Source organism: Hemiscyllium ocellatum, chromosome 6 (assembly GCF_020745735.1).
Source record: "Hemiscyllium ocellatum isolate sHemOce1 chromosome 6, sHemOce1.pat.X.cur, whole genome shotgun sequence".
Lineage (NCBI taxonomy): Eukaryota > Metazoa > Chordata > Chondrichthyes > Orectolobiformes > Hemiscylliidae > Hemiscyllium > Hemiscyllium ocellatum.
The window spans coordinates 51,107,003-51,120,317 of NC_083406.1; the positions used below are offsets into that span (position 1 = coordinate 51,107,003).

General features: G+C 44.9%; 1 protein-coding gene across 3 annotated transcripts in view; it reads right to left on the reverse strand.

Annotated features, from left to right (window-relative positions):
* LOC132816692 (mastermind-like protein 2) overlaps window positions 1-13,315 on the reverse strand; it is a 385,512-nt gene that overhangs the window by 132,721 nt on the left and 239,476 nt on the right. For all 3 annotated transcript variants that reach the window (XM_060826562.1, XM_060826561.1, XM_060826563.1), the window contains one exon: window positions 6,737-8,182. In XM_060826562.1, coding sequence (XP_060682545.1) covers window positions 6,737-8,182 — 1,446 coding nt within the window. The remainder of the gene's footprint in view (window positions 1-6,736; window positions 8,183-13,315) is intronic.

The following is a 13,315-nucleotide window of genomic DNA, read 5'->3' on the forward strand; positions in this document are numbered from 1 at the left end:
CCTTCAATAAGAATGAGGCATTCCTGATGAAGGGCTTGTGCCTGAAACATTGATTTTCCTGCTCCTCGGATGCTACCTGACCTGCTGTGCTTTTCCAGCATCACCCTCTTCCTACTGAGGGTCTATGCACAGCTTGATGCAGCCACAGCAAAGATGGCAATTACAATGAGGGTGATATTGGGTACGATCACCCCCACTTTGTCCAGAACTTTGTACATGGTATCTTGGTGGACACAATCCAGCTTAAATCTCCAGACAAAGTGGAAGATGGCTTGGATGACTGCAAAGGTACAGGTTCTGGGAATGTGCCAGATTTGCGCTAAATAAAACAACAGAAAAAGTACCTCATACATGATGACCAAGTTTTTACCAGCAATGGAAAGGGAGCGGTGCTTCCAAAAGCCCAGTTTCTGCCTCACCTTGGCAATACACTCCTCCCAAGGTTTTGCGCTTGCCACAGATCCTCCGAACCACACTCCCAGCGCCATCAGGTAATCTGTCCTGAAGGTTATGGGAATAAAGGATCAGTTGACCCAGGTTCCAAAGAATCTGGCCTCGCTCTTGCCTCCTAGAGGCCAGTTCAAATTGGTCACAGATGTTCCTGAGTTGACCAAGACCCTTGAGTCCTTAGTAAAGAGTAAAACTCCCAGAAGTAATGGGATCAGTTCACCCTGACCAAACCTGTACTGTACTAGGTAGAATAGTCTCTGACAGCATCACAGTGCTCAGGGACACAATCACCTTTGTTCAGGCAGGGGTGTGGGCACTTGCCTCATCAATCTGGACTAGGGGAAGGTCTTTGACAGGATATAGAACACCTACACGTAGGACATGCTGTCCAAACTGGGCTTTGGAGAATGAATCTGCAATTGAATTTGACAAACCCTCGTCACCACGCATAACCCCGCCCCCACGCTTATTTCCGTCACGACGCATGACCCCGCCCCCACGCTTGACTCCGCCCCCACATTGAGCAACGTCACCACGTCTAACTCCGCCCCACTTCGATCTCTGTCCCCGCCCCCTAACCCCGCCCCCAGCCCCAGCTCCAGTCCCACACCAGGTCCTAGCTCCCAACCATGCCGGATTTTCACCATCCCTCCAGATCTCCCCCTGTCTGAGGATGAAAGATCAGTCCTCAGCAGGGGCCTCACCTTCATTCCCCTACGCCCTCGGATTAATGAGTTCAACACGCGCCGAGATATTGAACAATTCTTCTGCCGCCTTCACCTCCGTGCCTACTTTCACTACCAAGACTCCCGCCCACCCTCTGACGACCCCTTCTCCCGCCTCCAACACACCCCATCCACCTGGACACCCCGTGCTGGCCTCCTACCCGCCTCGACCTCTTTATAGCCAACTGCCGCCGTGACATTAACCGACTCAACCTGTCCACCCCTCTCACCCACTCCAACCTCTCACCCTCAGAACGTGCAGCCCTCCACTCCCTCCGCTCCAATCCCAACCTCACCATCAAACCCGCAGACAAGGGAGGCGCGGTGGTAGTTTGGCGCACTGACCTTTATACGGCTGAAGCCAAACGCCAGCTCGCGGACGTCTCCTCTTATCGCCCCCTTGACCACGACCCCACCTCCCACCAGCAAACCATCATCTCCCAGACCATCCATGACCTCATCACCTCAGGGGATCTCCCATCCACCGCCTCCAACTTCATAGTCCCACAACCCCGCACCGCCCGTTTCTACCTCCTGCCCAAAATCCACAAACCTGCCTGCCCCGGCCGACCCATTGTCTCAGCCTGCTCCTGCCCCACCGAACTCATCTCCCAATACCTCGACACGGTCCTGTCCCCTTTAGTCCAAGAACTCCCCACCTACGTTCGGGACACCACCCACGCCCTCCACCTCCTCCAGGATTTCCGCTTCCCCGGTCCCCAACGCCTTATTTTCACGATGGACATCCAGTCCCTGTACACCTCCAACCCCCATCACAAAGGACTCAAAGCCCTCCGCTTCTTCCTTTCCCGCCGCACCAACCAGTACCCTTCCACTGACACCCTCCTTCGACTGACTGAACTGGTCCTCACCCTGAATAACTTCTCTTTTCAATCCTCCCACTTCCTCCAAACTAAAGGAGTTGCCATGGGCACCCGCATGGGCCCCAGCTATGCCTGCCTCTTCGTAGGATATGTGGAACAGTCCATCTTCCACAACTACACTGGCACCACCCCCCACCTTTTCCTCCGCTACATCGATGACTGTATCGGCGCTGCCTCGTGCTCCCACGAGGAGGTTGAACAGTTCATCAACTTTACTAACACCTTCCATCCCGACCTGAAATTCACCTGGACTGTCTCAGACTCCTCCCTCCCCTTCCTAGACCTTTCCATCTCTATCTCGGGCGACCGACTCAACACAGACATCTATTATAAACCGACTGACTCCCACAGCTACCTGGACTACACCTCCTCCCACCCTGCCCCCTGCAAAAATGCCATCCCATATTCCCAATTCCTTCGTCTCCGCCGCATCTGCTCCCAGGAGGACCAGTTCCAACACCGCACAGCCCAGATGGCCTCCTTCTTCAAGGACCGCAGATTCCCCCCAGACGTGATCGACGATGCCCTCCACCGCATCTCCTCCACTTCCCGCTCCTCCGCCCTTGAGCCCCGCTCCTCCAACCGCCACCAAGACAGAACCCCACTGGTTCTCACCTACCACCCCACCAACCTCCGCATACAACGTATCATCCGCCGTCATTTCCGCCACCTCCAAACGGACCCCACCACCAAGGATATATTTCCCTCCCCTCCCCTATCAGCGTTCCGCAAGGACCACTCCCTCCGTGACTCCCTCGTCAGATCCACACCCCCCACCAACCCAACCTCCACCCCCGGCACCTTCCCCTGCAACCGCAGGAAATGTAAACTTGCGCCCACACCTCCTCCCTCACTTCCCTCCAAGGCCCCAAGGGATCCTTCCATATCCGCCACAAGTTCACCTGTACCCCCACACACATCATCTATTGCATCCGCTGCACCCAATGTGGCCTCCTCTATATTGGTGAGACAGGCCGCTTACTTGCGGAACGCTTCAGAGAACACCTCAGGGACGCCCGGACCAACCAACCCAACCACCCCGTGGCTCAACACTTTAACTCTCCCTCCCACTCCACCGAGGACATGCAGGTCCTTGGACTCCTCCACCGGCAGAACATAACAACACGACGGCTGGAGGAGGAGCGCCTCATCTTCCGCCTGGGAACCCTCCAACCACAAGGTATGAATTCAGATTTCTCCAGTTTCCTCATTTCCCCTCCCCCCACCTTGTCTCAGTCGGTTCCCTCAACTCAGCACCGCCCTCCTAACCTGCAATCTTCTTCCTGACCTCTCCGCCACCCCCCCCCCCCCACTCCGACCTATCACCCTCACCTTGACCTCCTTCCACCTATCCCACCTCCATCGCCCCTCCCCCAAGTCCCTCCTCCCTACCTTTAATCTTAGCCTGCTTGGCTACTCTCTCTCATTCCTGATGAAGGGCTTATGCTCGAAACGTCGAATTCTCTATTCCTGAGATGCTGCCTGGCCTGCTGTGCTTTGACCAGCAACACATTTTCAGCATTGAATTTGAATGTTCTACACCAACATCATTCAGAGAAAGTGAGGACTGCAGATGCTGGAGATTAGAGTAAAAAAATGGAGCATCAGAAAAGCACAGCAGCATCCGAGGAGGCAGCATCCGAGGAGCAGGAGAGTTGGCGTTTTGGGATAAGCCCTTCATTTGGAGTTTTAGTGCAGGCTCAATCAATGGGTGGGAATTAGGAAGCCTCACAATCATATCTGGAGTGAGGCAGGGCTGCCCATTTGCCTGCTTTGTTTGTGCTGTATGGAGCCTTCTGCTGACTCCATTCGGAAGAGGAGTGACTATTCCTGGCAGTGGAGGCCTGCAGGTCAAAGCTTCTCAGGATGATGTCACTGTTTTCTGCTTGGATCTGCTGTCAGTGTGCAGACTCATGAGTATCTGCATCCAAGTTCGAAATGGCCTCAGAAATCAAGGTAAATTGAGGCTGCAGTACAAGGAAATAATAGCGGGTCAGCTATATTCTGAAACTAAGTTGTCCAATGACAAATCAGGGGGAGAATAACTTGTACAAATCTTTGAAATTAAATAATGTTCCCTTTGTGATCGCCAAATCAGATGATGAACTTCCTGCTTAACTCTGAGATGAATTTTAGACCTCATTCTGTTATGGCCATAAATACCATTAATTATCACTTGCTAGCTACTTTCATTCTTGCCTCATGTAACTACTGCTAAAATGCTTGTCCTCAGCTCCATTATGAAGTTACGAGACATTGATGGACAAAATGAATTGGCAAAACTGCGGCATTTCACTATTTGCTACTGCCTTCCACTGTGGCCCTAAATGGATATTTTCTAAACCTTATCTGTCCAACATACAGCTGAGGGGCCAGAATGTGGCCAATGAGGCCTCTTGATGTATCCACAGATTCAACGTTCCAAATATAGGTGCACGCGTCTGCAAAAGGCTGTTGTTCTAATGTCAGGTCTTTCTTTCTCAAGCATTTACTGCTGATAGGCTCATACCAAGTGCACTGCATCGACATCTTTGGCAAAATACATTGATCTCAATGATTCCTGGCTCCAAAAGGTTAAAATACCAAGAGAGGTTACATAAACTACAGTGAAGTTCCAATAAATTCAGAATGCTACAGTGGTTTGTCGAAAATGTTAAAAATATTTAAGCGAACAGATGATTTCAGACAAAGGGTAGCAGAACTTTATGAATCTTTTCCAAAAATGGCAATTAAAATTAAACTAATTATTAATTTTAAAATTGAAAATGACAGATTACTCTTTTCTAAATGTAGCAAGGGACATGGACTATAGTATACTGTTAGGTCAAGAATCAGCCATGACTTCATTGATTGATCCAACATAATTGAGGGGGACAATCGCCTACTCTTGGTCCCACATTCCAGACTTCATTTCCTCTCTACTCTTTTTGCTTACCTCTTAAGTTCATAGAAATCATAACGTAATAGAGCAAATAATGCAGCAATTTATCCACCTAGTCCATGCTAACTTTCAAACAGGATCTCAATTAATCCCTTTTCCCTGTTCCCTTCCCAAAATTATAGAATTATTCATCCAATTCCTTTTTGAAGACTATTGCTCAACCTACGCTTGGATCTTAGAAAGGTCTTGGAGGTTTTGCAACATCACATTACAGCGCTTTGCAAACCCTAACCATATGTTAGATTTCACCTTTCCGCAATCAACGTATATTTGTGCCCTCCTATTGCTGACCCCTCAGCATTACAAAAAAAATTGTTTTACTCTACATAAATCCTTCAGTTTTACATTGCAGAAATGGCTTTAGGAGGACTTAGAGTTTACAAGAAACACTGCATGAACACAAATTCTTCCCGGCTCTCCTTCTCTCATGATTTTGAACACTTTTGTCAAATTTCTTCTTAAGTTTGCAACCATTGAATTTTACAGTACAGAAGGAAGCCATTCAATTCATTATGTCTGTACCTGCTCTTGTAAGAACTACACAGCTAGTCTCATTCTCCAGCACTATCTTCATAGCCCCCTAAATTCAACACTTTCAAATGTATCCAACTCTCTTCTGAAATCTCGGCTGGAGTCTCCCAGGCAGCGAATTCCAACCAATTCTTCACTACAGATAAAAATGGGCAGCTTTTCAAATTTATCCACAAAATTGCACTCCGAAACCCTGCAGCCATTCCAGTAAATCTTTTCTCTACTTTCTCCGAAACTTCAATACCATACGGGTTGCATGGAGACTCAGTGGTTAGCACTGAGGCCTCACAATACCAGGGACCCAGGTTCAATTACAGTCTTGGGCAACTGTCTGTGTGGAGTTTGCACATTCTCCCTGTGTCTGCTTAGGTTTCCCCGGTTTCTGGCTTCCAATCATAGGATGGTCAGTTGAGGTGAACTGGCCGTGCTAAATTGCCCTTAGTGCTCAGGAATGTGTAAATTAGGTGCATTTGTCAGGGGTAATATGGAATAATAGGGGAATTGGTCAGGGTGGGTTACTCTTTGGAGGGTCGATGTGGATTTGTTGTGCCAAATTTGTTGTTTCCACACTGTATGGATTCTATAATTTCTATGCTCATTCCCACCAACTGGTACCCAGAATTGGATGGAATGATTGGGGCTGAACTGTTGTGACATATACATACAATTGTTAAATTATCCAAAGCTTCACTTGCACAGCTTATTCTGTAATAACCTACAGTAGAATATCCCCCAATATACTTTAGAACTGACACTTAATCACACAATTGAAATACTTTTAATTGATCATGTTTTAATTAAAAATTCTTTAAAAACCTTAATTCAAATCACAATAAGAGAATCTCTGCACTTGAAAACATTTTTCAAAATCCCAAGAATGTCTCATAACAATACTGTAATAATTATATCAATAGTTTGTTGGCAGAGGATATTCGACATAAATATCCACATTGCACCCATCATTACATCATTAACATGACAAAGATAAGTGCTTATTTTTTTTGGCAGGAGATACATTAAAAAGAATACACATGAGCAATATACTTCCCCAGTCAGTCAATCCCCAGTCAGCCAATACATAAAACATATTAATTTAGTAGCAGTTTTAACAGTAATAAACAACTGAAATGAGAAATTGTTGAATATAGCATTCGATTAAAATTGACACTGTTGCAGTCAGATATTTTAAAAAACTTAACTTGTACCTGTCGGTGTTGAGTCCGAGGATACTGCAGCCCTGATGACTGTTGGTTTTGTTGCATCTTCTGCAGCAGCACTTTTTGTTGCAGTGCAATTGGTATGCTCTGGGCCCGCTGCAATGCTTGATTTTGGAGGTGACCTGCTGGTGGCGGTGGTTGTTGCGCTGGTGCTGAAGGCTGCTGCTGAGTATAATGTAAGACAGAAGGTTTGCTTTGGGAAGCCAATATTGATGAGATCTGGCCTAACTCTGGATCAAAATGAGACAAGGGCTTAGTATTATTATACGAAAGTTCATCTGGTGATGCAGACCTAGTATTTATCATGCTGTGATTTATACTATGAGCCTGCTGCTGGTGAATTATCATATCCATGTGGCTAGTCTGTGCTGCAGTTGGGACCTTATAGAGGCAATTATTTATGTTTTTGGCCTTACTGCTGTTAGTTGACACCCCAGTGGGGAGAGAATTTTGGGGGTTGAAGGACTGTTGAAGGAGGGATGGACTGGGCATTTTCTCCTGGACAAAGTTTCCTGATGAAGGACCTGATTGTGGAGCAGGTGGCCAACTAGCTGCCTGACTTTGCTGCTGGTGCTGGAGCATGGTGTGCTGTTGCTGATTGTCTGCAATCTTTTTCAGCTGTTGTGCATGAGACATGTCATGCCAATTGGACAGGGTTTTGTTTGTTGCAGAAGGCAAGGATTGCTGTGGTTGGCTTTGACTTTGAGTTGCTGAAGAACTGGGTGAAAGAGTGGACATGGTCGTATTTGTGATGGAATATGGTGGCCCAACGGATGGAGGCCGGATTTGGGGTGATCCTGTTGTTGCCTGGGTAAAACCAGATGAGTATTCCGTTTTAACTTTTGGATTTTCCAACTGTGAATGTGGTTTCAGTGTATTGCTCTGGTTGCGCTGACCAAGGTCCATATTGAATGACTCTTCGTTTCTAATGCTGGGGTTTAGCATGTTATCCAGATCAATTTCACTCAGTGGAGGAACACCTGACATATTTGTCAGCTCATCAAATAAATCCTGCAAATCTGGATCAAGCAGCTGCATTCCTAGATCATCTTTGGGCTCAAACAACATACTGTTGCTGGAGATTTGATTGTTTAAGTTCTCAGTGCATGAAACACTCTCCACTCGCTCCTGTTTCATCTCTTTGTTGAGTGACAAGTTCAAATCAGAATTAATGTCACTATCCTTGGCTTGAGTGCTTCCTACCAAGCTGCTGTCTTTTCTTGATATTGAGGGTTCCATTGTGACAGAAACCTCCATGGTTTGACCTTGTCCATTACTGAGCTGATGCCCACTTTGGCCTATTGCAAGACCAGCTTCATCCACTCGTATTCTCTTAATAGCCATTTGGAAAGACCCATCGGAGATGCCATTTTGTCTATCGCTGTTTATGGGAGAACCATTTCCTTCCAGCTTTCTTTTTATTGAACCCTGTAACTAAAAGAATAAAAATGCATTAACTTCTATTGCTAATAACATTTTACTTATTTATCCCTCCTTAAAAAAATACTAGTCATTATTAATAGGTTATTTAATGCTTAAACAATTAACATCTACTTATTGCAAATGTTGCAATTTGGCATGTTACACTGCAATCTTGGACACTGAAAATTGACAAGTCATTGGGAGAACACCTCATTTCCCTGGATCTAAGAGGCAGTCATGCCATGATGACAGCATTGCCAATGGTGATCTACAGCAATTGTGTCCATTAATGGCTGGTACCACCAATCTCTCAGCATTTTGGACTCCAGAAATACACTGGATCCTCTCAGGTGGTGAACCAGGCACTCGCAGCAGAAGAGAATATAGTTGACATTAGATTAGATTATCTACAGTATGGAAACAGGTGCTTTGCCCCAACAAGTCCACAACAACCCTTCAAAGAGTAACCCACCCAGACCTATTCCCCCTGACTAATGGACCTATCACTACAGGCAATTTAGCCTGGCCAATTCACTTGACCTGCACATCTTTGGGTTGTGGAATGAAACCGGAGCACATGGAGGAAACCCACGCAGACACGGGCAGAATGTGCAAACTCCACACAGACAGTTACCTGAGACAGGATTTGAGCCCAGGTTCCTGGCGCTGTGAGGCAGCAGTGCTAACCACTAAGCCACCACGATTGGCCTTGTACGGTTGAAGATTAATGAAATTACACATATCCATCCCCCACCCAAACTGATTAACACTTCATTAGTATCGACTAATTACTTGAAGGAAAATGGTTGAACACCATTTTTATAACTGTTTTTATAACTATGATTGACAATGACAAATCTGCAGTAATCAGAACTTTACTGCTATATATTTTCAGATATTCAATCCAGGTATTAAAAAAACCCAATACACAAAAAGGTAATGTCAATAATTGTATAGATAACTTAATTTTACAAATGATACAGGGAATCATGCTCTGCCAGTGAATCTACAGTCCTGACCCATTGCCTGCCCTAGGGTCAAACTATTTAAATATATCTGTGCCAGTATCAGAGGCCAGAAGGGATATCTCAGGGACAAAAACCGGGAGCCTGGGCTCTCGGGGTCTGTGCTCAGGGTGCAGGGGTGGGCAGGCCCATTGTGCTCAGGTTGGAGAGGTGGGGCGAGGGCTCCTGTGCACAGGTCAAGAGCCCAGATCTGGAGCAGCACTGGGTCCTATGATGCTTATTCCTGGGCAGGGGCAGCACATTTTGCACACCTAAGAGGGTATGAAGCACAAATTGACAAGAATGGTTTGGTTACCTTACTAAAAGTGTTGACAATGGATTGACTAACATTTAAAGAAAATGCAAGAAATGGAAAAATGTTGCATTGAGAACAACCTAGTTCTCAATGCCAGCAAAACCAAGGAACCCATTATTGACTTTTGGCGAGACATTACTCATACCCCCTACACATTAACAGCACAGAAAGTGTCAGGTTTCTGGAAGTGGTCTTCCACAAAAAGCTTTCTTGGACTCTTTGTGTGGATGCACTGGTTACAAAGGCCCAAAAAACATCTCTTCTTCCTCAGGCAGCTGAGCAAATTTGGAATGATGGCGAATACCCTTCCCAACTTTTATAGGTGCACCATTGAGAGCATTCTGTCTGGATGTATCACTACCTGGTATGGCAACTGTACCATTCCAGATCAGAGACAGTCACAGTGAGTGGTGAACTGAGTCCGGATAATTACAAAGGCTAACCTTCCATCTATAGAATCCATCTACTAGGCCTGCTGCCAAGGAAAAGCCGCCAGCATTCTTAAAAGATCCATCCCACCCTGGCAATGTTTTTCTACAACCCCTACTACAGAGAAGGTACAGAAGCACGGTGGCACAGTGGTTAGCACTGCTGCCTCACAGCGCCTGAGACCTGGGTTCAATTCCCGACTCAGGTGACTGACTGTGCGGAGTTTGCACGTTCTCCCCGTGTCTGTGTGGGTTTCCCAAGATGTGCAGGTCAGGTGAATTGGCCATGCTAAATTGCCCGTAGTATTAGGTAATGGGGTAAATGTAGGGGTATGGGTGGGTTGCGCTTTGGCGGGTCGGTGTGGACTTGTTGGACCGAAGGGCCTGTTTTCACACTGTAAGTAATCTAATCTTGTTGTTAGAATACTGAATGGACACACAAACTCTTAACATTTGCCTGTACCTGTGTTTTTGTTTTTGCCGCTGTTTACCTATTATTTACTATCTATGCTACTTAACTATGTGATCTGCCTGTATTGCTCACAAGACAAAGCTTTTCACTATGCTTCGATACACATAACAATAAATTCAATTCAATTCAATTCATTCCTGTCTGATGCATAAATAAAACAGCTCAACCATGACTTTAAAAGGAATTGGTTATAATATTAGATTCAAACAGGAAACTTATGAAATTGCCAGAAAGAGCAATAAGTTGAGGACGAGGAACATTTTATAATTCAGCAAATGAGATTAAAGAGGGGGAGAATAAAGTATTAGAGTAAAATTGCAGGGACTATAAAAACTGACTTGAAAAGCTTTGAAAAAATGTGAAGTGAAAAGAAAGCTAAAAAAGACAAACATAGGACCATTACAGTCAGGAAATAGGGAAAGGATAATGGAGAACAAAGAAATGGCTGAAGAATTAAACACATTCTTTGATTCTGTCTTCATGAAAGAGAACACAAATAACCACCCATAAATGTTTTGGAACTAACCGTCTACTGAGAGATCAGAATTGAAGGAAATTACTGTTAGTAATAGGGTTCAAAGTTGACAAATCATCAGGGCCTAATAATCTACATCCAGAATTGAAATGGCTCTGGAAGTATTGGATGCATTAATGATAATTTATCTGTAGTCTCTGGAGCAGTTCCAACAGATTGGAATGTGGGAAATGCAACTTCAGTATTTAAAAAGGGAGCAACAGAGAAACAACAAAAAAAGAACTACAGACCAATTAGCCTAACAATAGTAGTGGGAAGATGTTTGAACCTATTATAGGAAAATGTGATGACAGAACAATTCAAAAACATTAACAGGATTGGACAAAGCCAGCATGGGCTTATGATAAGGCCCCAACTAAAGGGGTTAGTGGGTAACAGTAAGACATATAGGATTGAGAATAATACATTGACATGGATTGAGAATTGGTGATAGATAGAAAACAGACAGTGGGAACAAATGTCTTTATCTAGGTGGCAGGTAGTGGCTGTTGAGGTATCAAAAGAATCAAGCTATTCATGATTTGTAAAAATAATTTGGATGAGGAAACCAAATATAATATTTCCAAATTTGATGATGACACAAAAATGGGTAAGATTGAGAGTTGCAGAGAGGATACAAGGACATTTCAAGGTGATTTAGACAAGTTGACTGAGTTGGCAGACATGTAGCAGCTGAAGTACAACATGGATAATGTAAATTTCATTTTGTTCTGCAAAACAATAAAGCAGACTATAATGGTAATGATGAGGTCAGACAGGGGGACTTCATACAATGAGTTCCCTGATTGTGGCTGACAGATATAAACAGGGGTGTCAGAGATTCTGTTCACTCTGAGAGCTGCCTCTATGTAAGGCTGACCAGTGTCGAGTACAATGCATGTGTAAGTAAAGGGTAACTTGGCTCTGAGAAAGTATTTCAGTGGCAACGAGAATGGGATTGATCATGTAACCATACAAAAGCGTCTAAAAGCTGAAGCCTAACTGGACATCAAACAGGCACTACAACTGATTTTTTCAAAGAAAATGCAGCAAGTGAAGCATATTAGTTACAGAGTATTCCAAATGGCTTTGAGGGACACCACTTGAGTAAAGGCATTTGCACAGCCCCACTCAGGATATATACTGAACAGAGGTAGTATCCAAATCAGAACCAATCAAAATAAATGTCTGGTTAAAGAGTCACCCAGTTCTCATTGAGGTTTTTACCAGCATGACTGTACCAGTGATTGCTGAATTGGTCTATAACAAAACTTGCTCTGGGCTCCAATCCTTCAGTTTGTGTAAGACTTCAGCTAGAATGAGAACCTATGCGGGGGGATCTTTACAGATGAAGGGTTCAACTTTGGTTCTAGTTTCGTATGGAAAACAGTTGGTTCAGTTGTCGTAAAAGACTCAGGCCCAAGCAAAATTGGTTGAGAAAGATTCACTTTGATTGGCTCAATATTTTTCAATTAGGAAAAGGCTGCTTGAGTTAAGTCCAAATTAAATACTTGAAGATATTTCAGGAAGTTGTGGCACTACCAAAGGAGCCAAGACCACCTTGCATGATGACCAGGAAGCAATCCCACAATTCTGCGAGGCCTTACGTGCAAAAATAAAGACAGAAATCAGGAGGTTGGAAAGCAAAGGAATCATCAGCCAGTACAGTTTGCTGAATGGGCAGCACTGGTCGTACTGATTGTGCAACCCAACAGGTTGGTTTGCATTACTGGGAAACTGCTTTTCGCAGCTGGATAAATACCCAATCCCTTGCACTGTGGACTTGTGAGTGAAGCTGGCAGTGCGGTTGTCCTTCATGAAGCTGTTTAAGAGCCATGTGTACCTGCAATTGTGGTTAGATGAGGATTTCCAGAAGTAAGCTACAATAAATACCCACAACAGTTTGTACCAATATACAAGACTGCCTATCATCAGCCTGTGCCATTTCTTAGCGGAAGATGGACAACATTTTAAAAGGTTAACAACAGATTGTGATTTACTTGGATGACCTGACAACAACATGGAAGACCAAAAAAGAGAACTGAGGGAACTTGGATGTAGTCCTTAGACACTTCTCCAAGGTGGGCATACAACTGAGGAAGGAAAAGAATGTGTTCCAGTCACCCCATGTGACCTTCTGGGCTACAGTCTGGGTTATAACCAGTGAAAGATAAACTGAGGATGAATAAAGCTGCCCCGCCTCCTACATCTGTAACAGAGCTTAGGTTGCTGAATTATTATCGAACTTTTATACATAACCTAAACTCCATCCTGGTACCCTTCCATCTGTTATTGAAAAAGGGTCAGTGTTGGAAATGGTCTCTGTTAGGGCTGTCCATATCTGTGTCACAAAAAAGCTACTCTGGTCTCTGTTAGGGCTACCCATTACAAATGCATCTGAGGAGCAGGAA